The following is a 22,370-nucleotide window of genomic DNA, read 5'->3' on the forward strand; positions in this document are numbered from 1 at the left end:
GGCGTTCCGCTGGTCTAAATTGCATAGCGACGGTCACAAAATGCACCAACAGTCTCCCCTTTGACCGTTGCTCTCAATTCTAACAAACACAAAAGATCATCTGTTACAAAACATGTACCAACACTTCATCATCTAGCTAGTCGAAGAACTGCCTGTACATAACTGTTGACGAGGCGCCGTTGTCAACAAGAGTACGGGAAGTGATGTAGTGCCCCAGCTGGCTTTTGATGACGATAGGGCCTTCTTTGCTGGGTCCTCCTGGCACTCGCGGGAAGCGCACCTCAGCTTCCTTCCATACGCATGGTTTTGTCGTCCGTCTTTTTCTTCCTCTGATGTTACTATGAACCATGTGGTTGCTGATGTCAACGGGCTTTCGGCCGTTGCTTTTGTATCGGTTGTCATTCTTCCTTCCATTCTTGATTGATGCCACAAGGTGTGTAAGTTTTCCATCCTTGACGAATGATTCAACAATATCCCTCAAGGATGTACACTTCTCAGTGGTGTGACCCTTTGTCCCGTGGAAGTCACAGTATTTGCTCTGATCCGCGTCAGGTCGGTGCCGGACCGTTAGAGCTTTTGGCCATGGGAGTTTCTCAGTGGAAAATATCTCCGTGACGCTTTTGGTGAGCGGCGTCCACCGGGGGTGTCGGCTTGATGGGTGCGTGTTATCCCTTCCGCCTACTAAAGAGCGAGAGCTGGATGAGGTGTCAAAGTTTACCCTTGACTGCCAAATGCCTAGCTTCCTCTTGTTTTGTCGGGCGGTCTGGACGTTTTCTCTAGTCCTCTGCGTGTAGAGGTTTGTACTCTGGGGCGGATCCCCACCCAGTTGCCTCTCTGTTTCGGCAAAGCGCTTGGCCGCCGTCATGATGGCATCCCACGTGGATGGCATGCCGTCTTTACCCGTCAACGTGCGGATAAGCTCTGGGTATTCGACGCCCTGGATGAAAGCGGCGCGAACAAGATCTTCGCTTATAACGCCCAGACTCAGCTTCTTCGAGTTGAAGCGAGTAATGAAGTCTAGTAAAGATTCATCCTCCTCTCTAACACAGTTGAGGATCGTCCACTGCTCTTCAGTATATTTCCGCTGTTGACTGAAGTGTTGGCTGAACTTGTGTTGGAAGTCCGCCCAATCGTAGATGTGGTGGACCGGTAGACGGTCAAACCACGCTCTAGCCGCTCCAACCAGCGTCATCTGGAACATATAACACCACGTGGGTTCCGTCCAGTTGCTGACGGTTGCCCCCGCTATGAATCTGTTCAGGTGATCGTCTGGGTCAGATATACCGTCATAAGTGCCGATGTTGGGCATCTGCTTGGCACTCTTCGGGGCGATTGTTTCTGCAATGTCCCTTGCAAATTTGGACGTTCCCGCATTTGCAGCAGTTGGTCTAAAGGTTTTGGAGAAGTCGCGTGGGTTTCCCCCCGCGTTCCTTGGTTTGAAGGTGTCTCCGAAATTCCTTCTCGGTTGGAAGTCCGTTTCGTTACGCTTCCCTTTCGCCCTATGGCGAGGGTTTGCGTCGGTGTCGGATTCCTCCCGATCATCGTCCGAGTACTCGCACTCACTGCTCATGTTGAGCTGTTGTCGAGTGCTTCCAAATTCGTCAGCCTGTTGGATGGAACGTAAGCGTTCGTCCAACTCAGCTTGGAATTCCTTCTGACGTGCTTCCGCCCACGCTTTAACTTGTTCAAGTGTTTGGCGGGGGAGCCTCGTCTGTTTTCTCTCCACCTGGGTATCAATGAATCCTAGGGGATGATTGTTTACTGCACTTGCCCCGACTTGGGTAACCGGGGTAGTGTTCGTAAAATTTACTGCACTTGCCCCGGCTTGGGTAACCGGGGTAGTGTTCGTAAATATTGTGTACTCGCCGGTTGTGGTTACCGGGGTTTCTTGGTCACTCGTTGGCCTTGGCAACGGAGTAACCTTAACCATCTTTCCAGAAGTTTGAAAAAACTGAAAAAGAATAAGTTCTAGCTTTTATGCACGGATGGCGCCAATGAAGAAACACTAATCGACCCCGGGCAGATTACGGATAATCTGGGGGTTAAATAGATGTTTCCCACGAGGGTTAGTTCCGGCAAAGATGGTTGTTCTGATGACCTGCAAAACAGACACCGTGAGCTCGTCACTGAGAATGGGGGGGGGTACCTCCTTGTGACCACCCTCCGGCGTGAGAATCAGACTAGATTGCTCTTGAATATAAGTGTATATTAAGAGAAATAGCTAGAGAGAAGATGATGATACCGTTCCAAGGTGTTGGAGTATTTATAGCCGAAGGTAGGTTTCCAAGCAGGTACAGCCGGCTGAATAGTATTCCTGTTCTACCAACTGTGGGCTACGCACGTGCCATGCTGATGGTTGGTGGGTAGGCAGCGGCTGATAGTGACCAGGCCGGCTGTGTACTATTCCTTTTCCACCAACTGCAGGCTATGGACGTGCCCCCACAGGGGTTGGTGAGTAGGCAGCGGCTGATAGTGACTTTAAGTACTAGAGCGTGCTGCCCGTCGTACTGTTGTCAGTGAGCTGTCGCAGCTTTGGTCAGTTCTTTTGTCCATACCTTGGCAGGTACAGTACAAAAGATCCTCCAGTATCGTACGGACTGGCTCATTTGGGCGGGAGAATTCCCGGCTTTGGGCGGGAGTATTCCCGGCTTGCTCATTCCCTCTTCAGGTGACATTACTGAATTATTTGAGAGTTAGTGCCTTGTGCGTGTAGCCTTGCTGCGCGGGTAGCCTTCCCTGATGGCTAGTATCCGTAGCTGCGGGAACAGGCGGAGTACGTCACCATTGGGAGGCTTTTCCTGCGGGAACAGCTTGCGTACTGCGCGTAAGGACGTCGCGTCTCTGAGCATGGTTGGTCCTGCGGATCCAGTTGGTCTTTGCGCAGATGTCCCTCGAGTCTTGCGAGTTCAACTGCGCAGACATCTCTGTTTAAGGTGAGTCTTGCGGGTCCAACCGCGCAGACGTCCCTGTTCAAGATGAGTCTTGCGCGTCTAACTGGGCTCTGCTGAGACCTACCTCTTCAGGGATAGAGCTGAAATGGCACATGCTATGGTGATCATATTCAAGATGCCCCACAAACAAGAGAACATTTCTACCCTCTTTTTTCTTTAAAGCTTCATAACAACATAATCTTTATTGTTTAATAATCATTGAAGTTGTTTGTGCCTGTATTTTTTAGCAATTTATAGAAAATATAGACAAACCATATCCAATAAAATAAATGAAATAAAGTTTGTAAATAATATAATGATATGCAAGTTGGTTTTATGCATAATCCTACTTTCTTATTGTATAAGATAAAATATACAAAACCGAAAAAGGTTCATCTATTAAATTAAACAAAACGGAAGATAATAATTTCGATAGTTTTTTTAACGGTTCTTAAGGTACATCTATTAAATTCACCTAATACGTTATTATGAGGGTCGAACCCTTATTCTTTAGGAAAGAGAGGGGTAATACATATTAGTAATGCCAAACAAAATCCCTTACGACAATGAACTCAAATACTATGTGTTACATCTTATGAAGCTCAACTACATGGCTACAACAGAAAAGCCAACCTTAGTTTGTTAAGCATATCTATAACTTAAATTAAGAAATAATAGTTAATTTTCTTTCAAAGTATCTATAAAATCAATATCGTCTTTGAAATTTTGGATGCTCCACACGAGTTCAAATAAATGAGCCCTTATATATAACTTATTTTTCAAATATAAATGATAATTGTGATAACAATAAACCAAGCAAAGTTTTTGTGACGATATACAAAAAATCGGCCTATGCCGAATGATTGTTGAATCACCGATTCGCATCTCAATGGCCCAATCGAGTTCGCATTGCCCTTGATGAATCGTCCAACCCAGGTGCCCGACTTTCTAACATCTCTAGTATCATCCAATTATCCAAAAATCCTATGGCGGGCTTAAGTTACCTAAAATTTTAAAATCCCTAGTATAAATTGGACTTATATTGGTACTTAGAAATTATAAGAAACGGGTTAAAATTTCAAATTTCAAACCGGATCGGATTATTAAATTATCAAAACTTAAAAATTAGATCATTTAGAACTCAAAAAAAGCCAACTTATTTCACTTTAAACTATTCAATTTGTTTCAACTATTTCTATTAGCCTTGTCAACAGACAATGGAAACATGCTAGCTATTCCATCAAATGTAAAAATATGAAATATGTAACCATTTTTCATAAAATTTTCCATTAATGTTTTTAATTATCAGATTGAGAAAACATTTTTTTTTAATATTGTTAAAAAGTAACACGAAACCAATTTTCGATTACTGGTTAAATATTCATATAGTAAAGTGGAAATTTTTTTAGGATAGTTTATATATTATTAAGTTTTCTTTTCTGGCAAAGACTATGAAAAACATCTTATCCCTGCCACCAATGTTTTAAAAACCGGTTCAAACCAGCCGGTTGAACCGGTTAAACCGGATTTCGCACATCAGGCCGGTATTTTGAGTCCGGTAGTTTTGGCAGGTTTGCTAGAGCACCGTACCGGCGGTTTTTGTCTAAAATACCGGTTTATCAGCAAACCGGTTTTATGTCCGACACATTGTTGATATTTGCGGCCCATAGTTTTTCAAAATTACTTTTAACCCAACAATTAATATTCAAACGGGTAAACTTTAGGACTATTTTTTAAAAAATTGAGTGATTTTGTATTAGTTTTTTTAATATTGATCAACTTTTGGATTATTTTTGTTATGGAATCATTTACTTTTGAATTATTTTTTTATTAAAGTTACATTTATAAGAAATTATAAGGTAAATTATTCAACCGGTTGTACCATTTTTTAGTCCAATTCAATACAAATAAAATAATGGATTTTAAAACATTGCCTGCCACTTTACTAATTTATATTGTCAGATACACTGGACCCATTAACAATTTGACAACTGTCCCTTGGTAACTGAGTTTACCCATACTCTTTGACCATTTCTTCACTTTCTACTTCTATTCTTTACTACCCGTGAATGCATACATATTAGGGGCAGTTTCGTAATTTGAAAAGTTTTTTTTTTATAAACTACCGGGGAATATTTCAAATGTGCTATTAGCAAAATTTATCGCGTCAAAATACATCCCTTTGAACTGAGGAAAACCTTCACCTAGGACCGAACACAAGTATTGGTTTTAATATTTATAAACAAATAATTTTTTTTATAAGAGTATTAATCTTAGTCGGACTTTGCTTGTTATTCTTCTGAATCTTTTCAAGTAATGTTATATTGTTGTTAATTGATGTTCAATCTATTACTTTTTACTATTTCATTATATATTAGTAGTAGCTTTCTACTTATATAGTTTTGAAACCATCACAAGAACACTATTTCTACATATGTTTTGTACCGTGACTTTTGATGCATGAATTTTTGGAGTCGAGAATCTTAACGAAGGCAATCTCTCTATATGTTAGGATAAATGTATGGTTTGTCTATATTTCACCTTTATAGACCCTACTAATAACTTTTCTATGGATTAGAATTTTACCGGGGTGTGGTTGTTGTAAAACTGGAAAATGAATAATAAGGTATATGTCGGGTTCGGTCTGTATTACTGGTTTCGTACTAATTTATTTAATACAAACTAATCCATATAAATTTCAAACCAACATTGCCTAGTTATATAATTCTATTTTGATTTTTACTAACTTTATAAAGACCTCTACCAACCTATGGATGCGATTTATTTATTGAAATGAATATGGATTTTGTGAGATTTTTAATTTTATATCTATGATGTGTATAGAAAGAGGATATTGTTGACCATTGACCAGTCTTCCTGATGGAAGAGCTATTCCCTGTCCATAAGCATATGACAAATTATGGTCATTTTTTGGGGCTTTTGTTACAAACACAATTATATCATGAATTTAGTTTGGGTCACACACCCAACATCTCCAATCATTAACCAACACCAAGTGTCATGGAAGACATTTACAAGTACGTAGCCATAGGAAGCATTTACTAACCATCGTATAATGGTTTAACTAAAAACACAATTATTTTTTAAAAAGTTATATATATAATGTAAAAAGAAATCAATTTAAACATATCAATCTAAGAGACTAGGATCTCTAGTTTGATTATAGACTAGTGAAACATTTAAGCATTTTATAGGGTTGAACACCTTACTAATTGTAAATTGTTGTATGTTATCAAGATGAAAATCCATACTTTTAGAGTTTTAGTCGTGTATAAATGACTATAAAAAAACATATCACTTGATTCACAAAATATGCAAGCATGACTCTATCTTCTATTCTGTTGTGGGTTTTCGGGTTATCTCTTGAGAGATCATAGATTTGAATTTCCCAAGCGTCAAATTAACATTGGATGATTGAAATGTCATCTTAGGACTCGAACTCACGTATTCTCATTGGATGGTCTAATGGTTTACACGTGGAATCAATATAAAAATAAAGAAAACTGTATATTTTATTCTTGTATTGATGATTATAGGAAGAAAACTTTTATTAGTTAATAACAACCTTAAAAAGTCATTAAATTTTCATTTTGTTAAAAGAAAATGAGTCATTATCAACTTTTGTTCAACAATCAACAAGTCCGGTCATCCAGATACATTCATTCGTAAAAGGTAACCTACGATTGCGATCACAGATTACGTTGATGACCCGGTCCACCACCAATCCCAAAGGCTAACTGGGATAAAACATCTTGCTCGCACACAACATTTGTCGCGGACAAGATTTAAATCGAATACCAGCCGTAAAGAAAGTCACCGACTCACCGAGGTACTACTAAAAACCTACTGCCTAGTAGTGGTGAGCGGGTAGGTAGTGACATTGAACGCACGATTCAAAAATATCAGTACTGAAAACACAAAACTTAATACCAATTCAATACTTCCGATACCAAATCAGTATATTACCCGTTTTGCCATCCCTACTCTCTAGCTTGCTATGGCTCAATGTCACTACCTTTGATGACGCGAAAAGTCGTCATTATCATTATTAAGATGAAGTGTATACAAGCTGGGATAATAAATTAGGAAAAAACCTTAATTTTTTTAACCAGTAAAATAAATGGGAATATTCTGATACAGTAAGCAGATATATACTTCTGCTACATATTTTAAAACCACAAAGACACATGTGCTTAGCCCAAAATCATTTGTACACTTGTAATAAAAACATTATTCAATTACTCAAACATTCACACATAAACTATTAACTAATCAACAAATATGTTAATAGTTTAATGCCATTATTTAATCTATGTTTATCAAAGCAAGATAGACATTATTTATATATAAATAAAATCCAATGGAAACTCAAGTTCGATCATTAATTATGGCACTTTGGGTGATTATGAAAATAAAGAGTTTGAGTTAGACCTTGTACAAGGTTGTTAGTTTGAATTCCGAGCCCACCCGGGTTTTAATCCCACCGTGTATTACGCCAAAGAGTCCTGATAGTTCATCTTATGGTTGCACAACGATTATTTAGTGGCAGGCGTCGGTATGGTTTCCTAAGTGAACACTCAAGCCAAACTTTAAAGTCAGCGTGAACCCGGTAAAAACAACATAGTCTAATCATAATAAAACAACGAGATTCTCACAATTTAAAAAGTACGGTAACTTAGATATAGAAAGAAAGTCCTCTTTCTAGAAAAAAACTAATCAACAAATATGTCACACTTTTTATTATTATTATTATTATTATTATTATTATCAAAGCAGGACGTTATTTTTATAAACTAAAAACGTTACTTTTCCACCTTATATAAACTCACTTTCACACACTCACTTGACACACAAGTACACAACACCAGAGCCTACAATGGCTGCCTCTTCTTGCCTCCACCACCTCCTCCTCTTACTCACCATCATCTCCGCTGTCACCGCCACCCGCCACCCCCACCGTGTCGCCTCCCATAACTACAAAGACGCCCTTACCAAATCCATCATTTTCTTTGAAGGCCAAAGGTCCGGCAAACTACCCCCAAACCAAAGAGTCACTTGGAGAAAAGACTCCGGTCTTTCCGATGGCGCCGCCATGAAAGTAATTAACGACAAATGTTACTCGTACTGTATTTTACATTTTTACCAAGTGGGCTGGCCCCACACTAGCAATTAACCATTTTACCTTCTATTAAAGTTTAGTTGTTTTAGACTTTTTACTTATTTACTTTTTATTCTTTTTTAGTTTTGAAGAAATTTTACAATGTAGGTGGATTTTGTATTATTATTATTATTATTATTATTATTATTATTATTATTATTATTGTTTTGTATCAATAGCTCAAAAGAACTTTTGTGCCATAATCTAAACCGCATTTTATTATTATTATTATTATTATTATTATTATTATTATTAAGTTTAATTATTTAATATAAGTAGACCATAAGAACTTTTGTGCCATAATTTAAACCTCATTTTATATTGTTATTATTATTATTATTATTATTATTATTATTATAGTTTAATTATTCTCATACAAAAAAGTAAAATAAACAATTATTGCTATATTTTTTTTGTTCTGATTTTGAAGAAATGTGACAATGCAGGTGGATTTGGTAGGTGGGTACTATGATGCAGGTGACAACATTAAGTTTGGGTTTCCTATGGCTTTCACAACAACAATGTTGTCATGGAGTGTGCTTGAGTTCGGTGGGTTGATGAAAAGTGAGCTCGGAAATGCGAAAGAAGCGATTCGTTGGGCGACTGATTATCTTCTCAAAGCTACCAAACAACCGGATGTTATATATGTTCAGGTACATTGTAACATTCATTAATATTATGTGGCAGTAACACATACACACTAGTATTCACATTACATGTTATTTATTAAGTAAACTGCGGTTTTCATTCATGTGGTTTGTCTAAATATGCGGTTTTAGTTAAATAGTTTCATATTTGCGATTTTCGTCCATGTGGTTTTATTTTACTTGCAATTAAAGCCCGACTTCACTAACCTTGTTAAGTCTGTTTGTTAAATCAATTAGTGTGCCATTCACGTGAGAGCCATTTTTGTCCTCCCCCAACTAAATACACCTCAACCCCCACTTGAGAGGTTTGCGAATTAGGACTGAGGTTCATTCAGAAAGAAATAGACAAAAAAGCCACTCACGTGAAATGATACGTTGATGAATTTAACGACTAGACTTTACAGAGTTAGTTGGGTCATATTTAATTGCAAGTAAAATGAAACCACAAGAGCGAAAATCGCAAATTTGAAACCATTAGACTAAAAACCGCAGATTTGGACAAACTACCGGGACGAAAACCGCGATTTACTTTTATTTATTTAATTAATAAAAAAATTATAACAATATTACACTTAAATTAAAAAATAATAAAATTTGTAATTTTTTAAACCTTTAAAATTATTATTTTTCTTCTATAGATTAAAAGGGAATCTGGTACACTATTTAAGATTCTTTTGATGATAAAACATTAAAACGACAGGTGGGTGACGCAACTAAGGATCATGCGTGTTGGGAAAGACCTGAAGACATGGATACACCAAGAACAGTTATAAAGATTGACAAAAATACCCCTGGAACAGAAGTAGCTGCTGAGACAGCAGCTGCCCTTGCTTCAGCTTCTTTAGTGTTTAGAAAATCTGACCGGACTTATTCTAAGCTTCTACTCAAGAGAGCCATAAGGGTAAATTTAAAAAATCTCAAGGGTATAATTGGAATTTTGAATTTTAACTTATGCTTGTTTTACATTTTCATCTAAACAGGTGTTTGAGTTTGCTAACAAGTATAGAGGCTCTTATAGCAATGGGCTTAAAAAATTTGTTTGCCCATATTATTGCTCATATTCTGGATACGAGGTAAAGTTAATTAATGTTCTACTAAGATTGTGACACTTTTGGAACATTTTATAACATTTTTGGAATGTTTGGATTAATGTAGGATGAGTTGTTGTGGGGGGCAGCTTGGTTACATAAGGCTACAAGAAGCCCAAAGTACTTGAATTACATTCAAACAAATGGTCAAAGCCTAGGTGGTGGTGAGAATGATAATACCTTTGGGTGGGACAATAAACATGCTGGTGCAAGAATCCTTCTATCCAAGGTAAAATATTTATATATTTATCGCTGATGTGTCATACGTACCGTATAACATTTTCCTCATATCATACTAGCCGTATTGTTTGATATCGTGAAAATATACACAACGGCTCATATAAGGTGTCATTCGTATAACTTTACTGAAATTTTGTGATGTGATAGTGGTGTGTTGTGTTAGAAATTATACGAGTTGTGTGTAGTGAGTCAGTGACGTACCCACTTACAAAGGAAGGAGGATAACCGTCCTCCACAAAAAAAATCTAGTGTTATTTATACCCGAAAATATGAATCGCACCCATAAAATTTTATTTAAGCCACTGATCAGTGGCGTAGCCAGAATTTTTATCCTACGGGTTAGGAAAATTTTGAGAGACGGACAACCGATTGTTTATTACTTAGATTTGGGTTTTCTACGGGTTCGATGTTGAACTTTCTACGGATACGATGCCAAAATATTCTAATATATAACACTAAAACAAAATTTTGTACGGGTTCAGCCGAACCCGTACCCCCTAAAGCTTCCTACGCCCTTGCCACTGATCACCCCAAATGTGTCATGTGTGTGGTATGTAAAAGTTATACATGTCGTGTAACCTTACACGACACGTATGATGTGACATAAATATGTATATCACCATATTTTATACCATCTTTTATATAATCTTTTTACTATTATTTTTTTTGTTGATAATTTATAGGCATTTTTAGTCCAAAAGCTTCAATCACTCCATGACTACAAAGGTCATGCAGATAACTTCATATGTTCACTAATTCCAGGAGCACCTTTTTCTCAATCAGACTACACTCCAGGTACTAAATATGTCAAATATAATAATCATTATATGATTAATTTTGATACTAGAGTGACTAATTATATTATTTATTATTTCTAGGTGGACTTCTCTTCAAAATGGATGACAGTAATATGCAATATGTAACATCTGCTTCATTTTTACTAGTCACATATGCCAAATACTTAACCCAAGCCAAAAAAGTAGTAAACTGTGGTGGCTCAATTGTCACATCAAAACGACTTCGTTCCATTGCAAAAAAACAAGTGGACTATCTCCTAGGTGACAACCCATTAAAAATGTCCTACATGGTCGGGTACGGTCCACGATACCCACGTAGGATCCACCACCGAGGATCATCTCTCCCTTCCATCTTCGCCCATCCAGCTAAAATCGAATGTGGGGCGGGTTTCTCCATTATGCATTCCCAAATCCCTAACCCGAATATTTTAACCGGGGCGGTGGTTGGTGGGCCCGACGAGAAAGACCACTTTCCCGATGAACGGTCGGATTATTTTCAGTCTGAACCGGCTACCTACATTAATGCGCCGTTGGTTGGGGCGTTGACTTACTTGGCGCACTCGTTTGGTCAGATTTAGTGAACCATTGTTGGTGGTGGCTTAGAGGGTTTGTGGTAAACCATGTTCCTCGAGCCCATATTAATGTAACATTATTTATTATAATTATAATTATTATTATTACTAGTGTATGTTTTTAATGTTTAGCATAGATTGATGCAAATGTAAGGTGCGTACAAGAACCGGCGTTATTAATGTAGCCGAATTAATCCGCATGAATGAATGTTTTTTGACAAGGTTTTGTTATGGGGATTATTATTATTATATTTTTATTTTTATTTTATTGTATGTTGGTTTGTTTTGGAATGTTTAGGTGGTATAGATTATTTAATTTTAATTGATATTGAACATTGTATTTTCTTTTCTGTGATCACAATTACCTAAAAAATTCTTATTGTAGTTGTTAGCTTAAACAATGATAAATGTAAGTAAATGATACTGATGAACAAAAATCATGACATTCGAACATTGAAAAAACTGACACCTATGAAAAAAAAACTCGTTCGTATTAAATGTAATGCGGATGAGTTTTAGCATCTAATCTTTATGTTTACTCTGGTTCTTTATTAGAACTATTATGCGGATGAGTTTTAGCTCGTTTACACATTATCCAAATGTAATTTGGTTTGTGTTAAATGTTAATAAAAAATCATATCATATGTTAATAAAAAAAATCATAAATTCACTAATCTTATTCCTAAATCAAAACCATTGTTCACTATGAGATTTGAACTCTCATTGTTATTAAAATAGACCACAAAGTCGACACTATTTACACATATTGATACCATTAAAATAGAAACTCCTTGAATTAAACATTATTCACTTAAAAGATAAAGGTAACACACATGAAAAACTAACACGTTCTGTATATCTTTTATTGGTTTATTGTACTTGTCTTCTTTATGACATATTGTAATACTATAAGGTTAAAGAAAATCTATTAATGCTAAATATCAATACAAATACAAGTAAAACACACACAAAACAATAGAAATGAATATTAAAGACTATCAACCAATATAATTGGAAAGAGTAACAATTCCAAGGAATAAAAAATATAGTAGCAAGTAGCATATTAAAGTATTACCGTTGGTGTGGAGCCCAAAGATTTGACCCATCAAACTCTTTTTAAAGTAACATGGAAAGAGTGTGCGTGTCACGTGACAAAAGGCTGCACTTTTATACAGCATGTCAGATACTAATATTACAAAGTGGGGCCACTAAAGATATGAATATGAGAAAAGTGAGCATCAAACAAATACCAAGTTTCAATGGTAACGTGTACAACTAATAAAGAGAGGCTTTTTAAGTTTTATAAGATGACACACAAGCCATTCTTAGTTTCTTACACTTGTGTCACAAGCATCATGGTTCAACATAAAGAACATAGAAAACAACTAGCACCATCAATCGGTGCTCGTAGTCATTGAACGACTAGAGCACTGTGTGACGGTGTTGATAAAAGAGTGAAGAAAGTTTGAATGTATTGAAACTAAGACGTGTGCATAGTCACGCAATGTAACTCTTTATAAAGCTGAAAAGATGGGATGTGAGAAAGGCATGCACAATCAGTGGCGGAGCCACATACAACTCACCGGGTTCAGTTGAACCCGGTCCATTTCTGGTTTTACATATAACTTATAAGTACGATTTAAAGAGCGGACTCATTCTTTTTCAGCTAGCGAACCAAGTGTCATAAAATCTCCGCAAACATTTTACCATTTTCCGGTGAAAAACAAAAACTTGAATTTTAGACAGAGACAACGATGTCGTTTTCTTCAGCTAGCATATTATCGTTTTTATGATATTTTGAGTACATACCGTTTAACTTAGAGCATCCATGTAAACTTTTTTATTTAATATGACTATATACTTTATTTTAATGGTGACGATGCACTTTTCCTATGGTCATGATATTGCGTTTTATTTATTTGGCCGAATGACTGACCCAACCTATCCGGGCCCGAAAACTTTGAAGTTGGAAACAAGTCAAAGACCGAAAAATCCCTAACCCATAGAAAAAAAATTCTGTCTCCACCACTGTGCACTATGACATAGAAAGACGTGAATGTTTTGGACAACTTTCTCGACCATACATCAAACAACTATAAGAATATAATGCGACGAGTCAAATGTATTAGCAAGACGTGAGTGTTGTGGACAACTCTGTCGGGCATCAAACAACAATAAGAATATAATAAGGCGAGTCAAATGTTTCTTTGTCATGTAGTCATATCTACTAGAAAATGTGGTCAACGACATATTATATATGTGTGTTACGAGTGTTTCCACTTCTCATAGTGAGTCTATAACTGGATTGTGTAAGTTGTAATCATAAATAAGATGGCAAGACTCGCCCTAAAGTATATGAGCGAATCTCACAATGCTTGCGGAACAAATCCGCTATAATAAGGCATCGTCCTTCTATATGAGGTCACTTAGTCGTGTCATATTCGTACAACAAAAGAGTTTAATTTTGCAAAAGAGTTTATTATGAGGCTCGTCATCACTAACAAGTGGAAAGGACTTCACATTAATAAATCACATATTATTATATATATTAAAAACTAATACATGTTTTACTCTGTATTTGTAAATGTTCATCGATGTATGAGTGGTGTTGCCAATTGTATGACATGTTTTTGAAGCCCTTTTGTTGTTTTTAAAAAATTAACTGGCAAAGATCACAATGATGGGTTTTGGTTTTAACTACTTGAGTAGGTTTAACTGTAAACTGTTTCTAGCTTATTAAAATTCATTCATAACAATTGCTAAACTCAAAAACTATAATGAAGTGACAAGTAAGCGGACAACAAGCTGCACCACAATCCATTTTAAATAGTAAATCCGATTCTACTAAAAAAGCTTTGGATTTTTAGGAGCCGAAAAATTACTATTCACGACCCATTCAACCCTGGTCAAAAGAGCGACGGCCTCCTGGGCAGGATACCAAATGCGTCAAAAGCAAAGGGGAGAAACACGTGTTGATTTTCTAAACAATTTCTCGTATTTACCAAATTTACATGATTCTGCCTTCAACGCAGTCTGACCCGCATAAACTATTGTCTCTTAGGCCATTCGTAGTGGGCAATAAAAAGGGGCGAAAGGGGGCGATATTGGGCGACAACACCGCCTCCCTGGGCGAGAAGAGGGGCGAAAAGGGGCGGGGCTACAACAGTTTATTGCCTGCTTCATTTCTTTATTATTATTATTATTATTATTATTATTATTATTATTATTATGTGTGTTATATATATACATACATACATATATATATATATATATAAAGGATCCAATACAATAATCCCTAATCGTACATTACGTACGCGACTCACATCCCCATTGATTTCAAATAACACGCGGTGGCAATATTGTAATATTCATCAAATCGTTGCTCCCATCGATTTCGTCCACCTTCAACATGACCGTTCAGCAATCCGTCACCATCCAACGATCCTGTCCACCGTCCACCATCCAATGATTCCGTTCACCATACACCATCTTCCTCCGTCACGACCTGTTGATAAAATTGACCAATTGAAATTAAAATTGTTGAACTAATTGACCAATTAAACTTTGAAATTGGTCCAATTACTCATCAATTTGAAGTTTCAATTGATCAATTTTGAGTTTTGAGTGATGGGTTTTAACTGAACGTTTAAAGTTTTAAGCGCCATTTGCAGAAACCCAGTTGCAGATTTTGTTCATATGATCGAATCAATGATCAAATTAACGGTTGATTGACGATTGTTTGATGATTATGAGATTATATGAAGTGATTTCAGTGTTCAATTTCATGTTTACAGGTGTTTAATTATTTTTTTGTTAGTTTTAGAAGTTCTGAACACCCAGAACTTCTTAGAACTTCTAAACTTTATCAGAACTTCTAAACTTTTTTGACCCAGAACTTCTTAGAACTTCTAAACATTTTTTAACAACCTGAACTTCTTAGAACGTATAGAACGTTTAAAGATGTTCATTGTTTCTTAGAACGTATTAGAACGTTATCTGAGCATAAACTTCATCCGTATCTTGCTCAGCCTACAATATTAACCATTTTTTTTATAAACATACCTTAAACGAGAAATCCAATAAACTGAGAATAAATATAAAAAATTTACCAGTAACTGTGTATGAACAACACGAAACAGGATCTTTGATTTGAGGTTGAAATGATGAATACTTTGGTCCAGTTCTTGATTCCTTGATTCCTCTAACTACACAAAGCTCACAATAACCACAAAATTACAAAAAATAAAAAATAAAAAAACTAGAAAATATATATTAACCTGCTCCATATGGCCTTGAGGAAAGTAATAAACTGTTTGTCCAGGTCTTGGAACATCCACTAATGGACCAGCACATGCTTTCCATAACTCCTTATACAGCAGATCTTCCATACCTCATATTCAAACAAACCCACACAAATTATTATTATAACATATTCAAACCCTAATTAGGATCCAAAATCAGCCTAATTCAGTCACTAAATCCCCACAAAACATAATATATTCACCAATATATGACAAAATCAGCCTCATTGAACGTATTAGAACGTTTAAATATGCTCTTTTTTGGTCAGAACGTTTAAAGGTCTTCAGTTTTGTTTCAGAACGTTTAAACATAATATTTTGAACCCTAATCAGAGCTCGATTGAGTGCGTTATTTCTGCAATTCCATAATCGATTGATGGTTCTAAAGCCTCTTACACATCAATTCGATTAATTAAATCATTAATTTTGGTGCTTATTTTGGCCAGAACGTTTAAACTTTGAGCAGAACGTTTAAATATGAACACTAATCATAGCTCAATTATGTGTGTTAATTTGTATTTTCATAATCGATTGATGATTCTAAAGCCACTTACACATCAATTCGATTGATTAAATCATCAATTTTTGATCAATTTGAAGATTTTTAATGTTCAGGGACGTTCTATTTCAATTTTGGTTTTTGACTTTAGAGATTTCATACTTTAAATTGTGATTAAAGTTTAGAAATTGGATTAGATTGAGAAACAAGTTCCGAATTTGGATCAGAGTTGATTTGTAACCGACGAATTTTGATCGCGAACTACTGTTGGGTTATTTACGAAATTGCCACTGTGCGTTTTTTAATCAAACGCTCTGAAATGTCGCGTACCTAATGTATGATAAGCCATTATTGTACGTTAACTCACCCATATATATATATATATATTATATAACTATTGTAGCCCCTACACCATTACACCCAAAAACAAATTTTCATCCCTTGCTGACTGGGCGCCACACGGCGCAAAACGGCCCAATTTGTAGCCCCTCCACTACGCATAGCCTTAGCCCAACAAGAGCAGACAATCCTATAAGGTCTACAAAAGCGTGTTTCATCTTGCCCACCTAAGCAAAAAAAAATATCATATGGCGGTAGAGTTAATCTCCCTTCACGTGGATCTGTCAGAAAGTTTACGAGGGCCTCTTTTTTAAGCATAAATTGCTGCTTGTTTAAAATTTAAATGAGTTTTGGGTATTTTTGGGCTAACTTGTTTAAATATTTTGGATTCCGGCTAAGCTTTATTTAAAATTAAATGGCCCAAATAACTTAATTCTATTATGAGTTGTTATAACTTATAACTTGGGTATATGTCCGGTTCCTTTATTAAATGTTGTTGTTTTATGTATGTTAACTAATAATCGTTTATATTAGTAACATTTTGAAACCCTAACTTAATTTCTCTTTAGGGTTGTACCAAAATTAGATTGGGATCATTGTTAAAAGTCCATGGAGTCGGTGTAAAAAATTATTGAGTGCGATCATTGTTAGGGTATGTGGCGGACCCTATGCCGTGGGAGAAGGTCAGCTATTGATTCTAGCTTGCTTAAGTTTAACTTCTTTAAAGCTTTTAACGAACCGATCTTGACTAGCTTAGTTTGTTTAAACCCGATACAACACCCTAGTTCTCTTAGTTCTAAGTAACCATTAATAAACTAATTTCTTTTATTTTTCGGGACCTCGATTCCAATTATTATTTAAACAAATATTCTCAAAAGCAATTGTTAAATGAAACTGCTAGTTTTTTTTTCTAGATATATGTAAAGATATCTTAACCAAAGTACCAAAATTAGAGGTGCACAAATCGGGTTTACCTTGAAAACCCGAACCGGTTCGGAACCGGTTTTTTCACACCGGGTAGAAAATGAAACCGGTTCCAGTCAGGAACCGGTTCGGTTCCCGACCCGAACCGATGCCCAGAAATGCAAACTTTTAGGAACCGGGTAGGTTGGAACCGGAACCGGTTTTTACGTAAAAACCGGTTCCACTGGTTTTTTTTGAAATTTAAACATTATAGCCGTTAGGAACCGGTTCCAACGGCTATATAGTCGTTTTTGACCGTTGGAACCGGTTTTTTAACTATAAATAGGTTATCTTCTTTCTATAAATAGCAAGGTTTGTTTGTGTACTTGTTAAACCACTCCCAAAACTATAAAACACACTCCAAACCACAATTAACCTTAAACCGACAACAAATGGCAACCAATGATGACGTTGTTATGGTGATCGAAACAACAAGATGCCCCGATGTTTGGGTTCATTACGATTTGTGTCTCATGACCGACTCACATGACTTTGTTTTTTATGTTTTAGTTGTTATGTTTAGTATCGTTTATGTTTTAATAATGTTTGTAATAGTTATTTTTTAGATGAATAAAATGTTCGTCGTTATTAAAAAAGTAACAAACAATTAATCATGAGTAACAAAAGTAATTATAATAAAACAAATCAAAACTAAATATTAGTTGAACAAGTTACAAATAATTTTACCAAAACAAATAATTACAACTCTTCTTCGTCTTCATTCTCGTCTTCACCCTCGTCTTCGTTATCGGAAGAAACCCCGTCCTCCGCCTCCTCATCATGAATATGACGCTCTATTGGTATTTCGTCTTCAAAGTTCGCCTTGTGTTGTACACGATCCACCGCATCCAAATGGTCCTTTAGGCAAATGCAAACCTCTAGAGACTCGGGAGTTAGTTTTGTTCTTCGCATAGATAACACCCTCCCACTAAGAGAAAAAACCGATTCGGAAGCAACCGTTGAGGCTTGTACGGCAAGCAAATCACGAGCCATGGCGGATAGAATGGGAAATTCGTTTTGTTTACCTTTCCACCAAGCCAACAAATCAATATTGCGAATTTCGTCGACCGTTGCGCCCTCAACATAGTTTGATCCACTCTATCGACCAAGTTCGCTACTTGGTGTGTTTCCTCTTTGCCTCTTAGATGCCGATTCACGAATCCCATTCATCAAGTTTATAAGTGGGTCATTGCACGGCCTACCAGTTGTTGTTTTTTTTCACAAAAGACGATCTCGTGCTTGGACCATACATTTGAAAATAATGGTCATAAAGGTCTTGAAGGTTTTTGTTGAACTTGTCCTTCGCTTCCGTCGACAACTTCGGGTCAATCTCGTGCATACCTAAGTTGTCGAATATTTCCTCAATCGTTGTTTCAACCCCATTAACATTCCAATAGGGGTTTAATGCGGCGGCACAAGTAAAGACCGGCGGTATGATTTCAAAATATTTTATGAACTTTTCTTTCATCACCGCAACAATATTTTCGAAGAGTTTGTTCTTCTCCGCAAAGCTTTTAAAAACACAAGACATATAGTACAATTCTTGCAAAACCCAACAACTAGTAGGGTAATAGACTCCCGATAATTTTGTTGTTGACTTTTTGAACACATCAAGATACTCTAACAAATAACCGACTTGGACCCAAACACTTTCCGGAAACATATCGGCCTCGCGTTCTTCAACAAGATTGTTATGAAAAGCTTGTAAAGTTTGGCGTTGGGCAAAAGCACACTTTAACATATGACAAGTTGAGTTCCAACGGGTTGGAACGTCCCAATTCGGCCCCAAATACTTTCTTTCAACCGACTTGCAATAATTCTTATATTCAAGATGTCTTCTTTTACCACTTTTGAAGACATCTTGTAACATAAGTCTAAAGTATTTTAAATCATCACAAATGTGTTCATTGTCAAGACCTATTTGGACAACCAAGTTGATGATATGTGCAACACATCGGACATGAAAAAAATCCCCGAAACAAGGTGGTGAATATTTAATGATAAATTTTTCAGCCGCCTTAGTATTGTTTGAAGCGTTGTCAAACGAAATCGAAAATATTTTATTTCTCAAGTTGTAAGTCGTTATAACTTCATCAAGTAATTCAAACAATTTTTCGGCGGTATGTGGTAACGGGAAGTTTTCAAAAGCGATGGTGCGTTTCATCAATTGCCATGTCACCGGATCAACCCAATGAGCGGTGACACATATGTATGATTCGGGCAACCCGTGTTGTGCCGACCAAACATCGGTAGTTAAACTAACCATGGATTTTAAAGAATGAAAAGACTCGATTAACTCTTTTTTAGCACACTCCCACAACCTGATACAATGACGTCTTAAGGTAGTACGACTTACATGTGTGTATCTCGGTTGTAGAGTTTCGCGAATCAACGACGTCAACTCCGGGTCATCAAAGTGGTTAAACGGCAAACCTCGTTGAATAACGAACTTTGCCATTCTATCTTGAACTTGAGTCGTGTTGTAACGAAATAGTGTACCATCTTTACCCAAGTCAATTTGATCGGTCGCGCCAATCCCTTTCAACGCCTTGCAATATGGCTTCTCGATGTGCTTTCTCAAAGTAGAGTTGGAATCGTGCTTTAATATTGAACCACATAGTTTGCAACGAGCCTTTTGATAACCTTCGTCATCCACAATCAAATCCCAATTCTTCCATACGTCTTGGTTGCGGTTATGGTTGACTACCGTAACAACCATTGGGTCCTCCGTAACAGGAACGGGGGCAACAAAAACACTCTTCTTAGCCTTGTTGTTAGTTTTTTTGATAGGTGCCATAATAATATTTAGTTGGATGGTCGGGTAAAGGAACGGGTTTGCTAAAGGAGTAGTATTGTATTTTGTTTTTGAGTTTGGTGGTGAAACAAGTAATGGAAACAACTTATATATAGGTTTGGCCCAAAAACCGGTTCCAACGGCTATATTACCGTTGGAACCGGTTCCAACGGATATATTGTCTTAAAAACCGGTTCCAACGGCTATATTACCGTTGGAACCGGTTCCAACGGCTAGTTGGTGTCTAAAAAAACCGGTTCCAACGGCTAGTTGGTGACTTTTGTTTGACCCTTCAAAAAAACCCGTCGGAACCGGTTATTCCGGGTACGAACCAAACCGGTTCCAATTAAGAACCGGGTAGGAACCGGTTTGGAACCGGTACTGACATATAAATATTAGAACCGGGTACGATTTTCGGGTACAAAAATACCCAAACCGGTATTGTTCCAACCGGGTTGGAACTGGAACCGGTTCCGGTTCGGTTCCACCGGTTAGGTTCCGGAACCGGTTTTTTTGTGCACGTCTAACCAAAATAGTCCGTTTTTGGGCCATAGGTCCACTCATGTTATCTGGAAGATATGGACCATATATGGAAACTTGAAGCCCATTACCAATCACCTCAAAAGCCCACAAGTCATGGCTTAAAGCCTTTTACCGTAAGCCCAAAAGCTTATAAAAAAAGTAGGCCGTTATTAAACACAAAATCTTTTAATTAAGATGAAATTAAATCAATAAACGTAGTTAAAAGATAATTTCACATATAAAATTAGGATTTTTGGTTTGTAAAATATCCCATGGTGGACCCAAGAATATTTTCATCGGGCGCGATAGTGGGGCTGAACACTAGTTTTAAAGAAATGTGTGGTGGTGGTGGTGGTGTGGGGAGGGGGGGGGGGGGGGTTCACATGCTGATAACACTTGGTCTTAATATAGTAGGTATACGTTTTCTACGTGTTAATCATTAAAATTTATAAAGGTGTAATCGGCAATGGGAGGGGACGCAACACGATATAATAAGAAGTCTTTTTCAAATTTATTGTTAGCGTCTAATTAATTTATATAATTTAAACTTGCTGAGTTGTGATGCTCATTAGGCTATGTGTAATGGGGCATAGATTTGGACGATTTTAGGCGATTTTGGGCACGAACACCGCCCCGGGCGATTTTTGGGCCAAAAGGGGCGGGGGCGGGGGGGGGGGGGGGTATCGCCGTGGAAGAATAATAAATATTATTATTATATTATATGTATGTGTGTGTATATATATGTATATGTATATATGATGTGTGTGTGATATATATATGTATATGTATATATGTTGTGTGTGTAAATATATGTATATGCAAAATGAATCATAGAAACAACCCGAACCAACCAAACCACCCATTCCCTCCTTTCGGTCAACATCATGGTTCGCAAAACCAACCGAACGTGAACTTACAATGGAACCCGATGAACCTAAACCAACCGAGCTATCCGTTTCAATTTCCCGACCCGAAATTAAACATGTACGCCAACCGAGCTATATGTTTTTTTTTTATATTTTTAGTTATGTATTTTTTTTGTATTTCTTTTTAATTTTAATGCATTTTTATTTAATTATTTGAAGAAATTGGTTTTTATTTGATTAGTTTAATTACAAAAAGAAAATAATAAAAAAAGATACTGTGGGCCCAACTTGTAGCCCCTACACCATTACACCCCAAAAACAAATTCGTCCCCTTTGTTGACTGAGTGTCACGTGTCAAAATTCGCCCCCAATTGTAGTCCCTCCACTACACATAGCCTTAAATGGTCAGTTCATCATAAAGTCTATGGATGTTGCGTATATAGAAGTATGATATCTAGGACTATCCGTACGGCTAGAACTATATTGACTTATGCAAATGGCTTGACTAAAATAGTGATGCTATGCTTCATGGACTATGTAATTTAAATGATTGTGATTATGTTGAGGTTGTATATTAATACTCATGATAAATGTAGTTTCAATGTTAAGTACTTAAGTCAGGACAATAAAAAG

General features: G+C 36.8%; 3 protein-coding genes across 3 annotated transcripts in view; 1 reads left to right on the plus strand and 2 right to left on the minus strand.

Annotated features, from left to right (window-relative positions):
- Nucleotides 1-22,370, minus strand: part of LOC143554592 (uncharacterized) — a 171,850-nt gene that overhangs the window by 102,039 nt on the left and 47,441 nt on the right. The gene's annotated exons all lie outside the window — the stretch shown is intronic.
- Nucleotides 7,817-11,669, plus strand: LOC143554616 (endoglucanase 17-like). The gene is made up of 7 exons (XM_077044335.1): nucleotides 7,817-8,049; nucleotides 8,556-8,762; nucleotides 9,457-9,657; nucleotides 9,737-9,829; nucleotides 9,912-10,073; nucleotides 10,768-10,879; nucleotides 10,963-11,669. The coding sequence occupies exons 1-7, from the start codon at nucleotides 7,828-7,830 to the stop codon at nucleotides 11,457-11,459; spliced, it is 1,494 nt and encodes a 497-aa protein (XP_076900450.1). The 5' UTR covers nucleotides 7,817-7,827; the 3' UTR covers nucleotides 11,460-11,669.
- Nucleotides 15,438-15,953, minus strand: LOC143554619 (auxin response factor 7-like). Its single transcript, XM_077044340.1, has 3 exons — nucleotides 15,731-15,953; nucleotides 15,563-15,658; nucleotides 15,438-15,482 (listed from the first exon to the last, which is right to left on the minus strand). Exons 1-3 carry the CDS (start codon nucleotides 15,839-15,841, stop codon nucleotides 15,438-15,440), a joined length of 252 nt encoding a protein of 83 aa, XP_076900455.1. The 5' UTR covers nucleotides 15,842-15,953.

The sequence above is a fragment of the Bidens hawaiensis genome, unplaced genomic scaffold (genome assembly GCF_021521415.1).
Source record: "Bidens hawaiensis isolate Kalapana, Puna unplaced genomic scaffold, B.hawaiensis_p1.1 tig00017762_1, whole genome shotgun sequence".
Lineage (NCBI taxonomy): Eukaryota > Viridiplantae > Streptophyta > Magnoliopsida > Asterales > Asteraceae > Bidens > Bidens hawaiensis.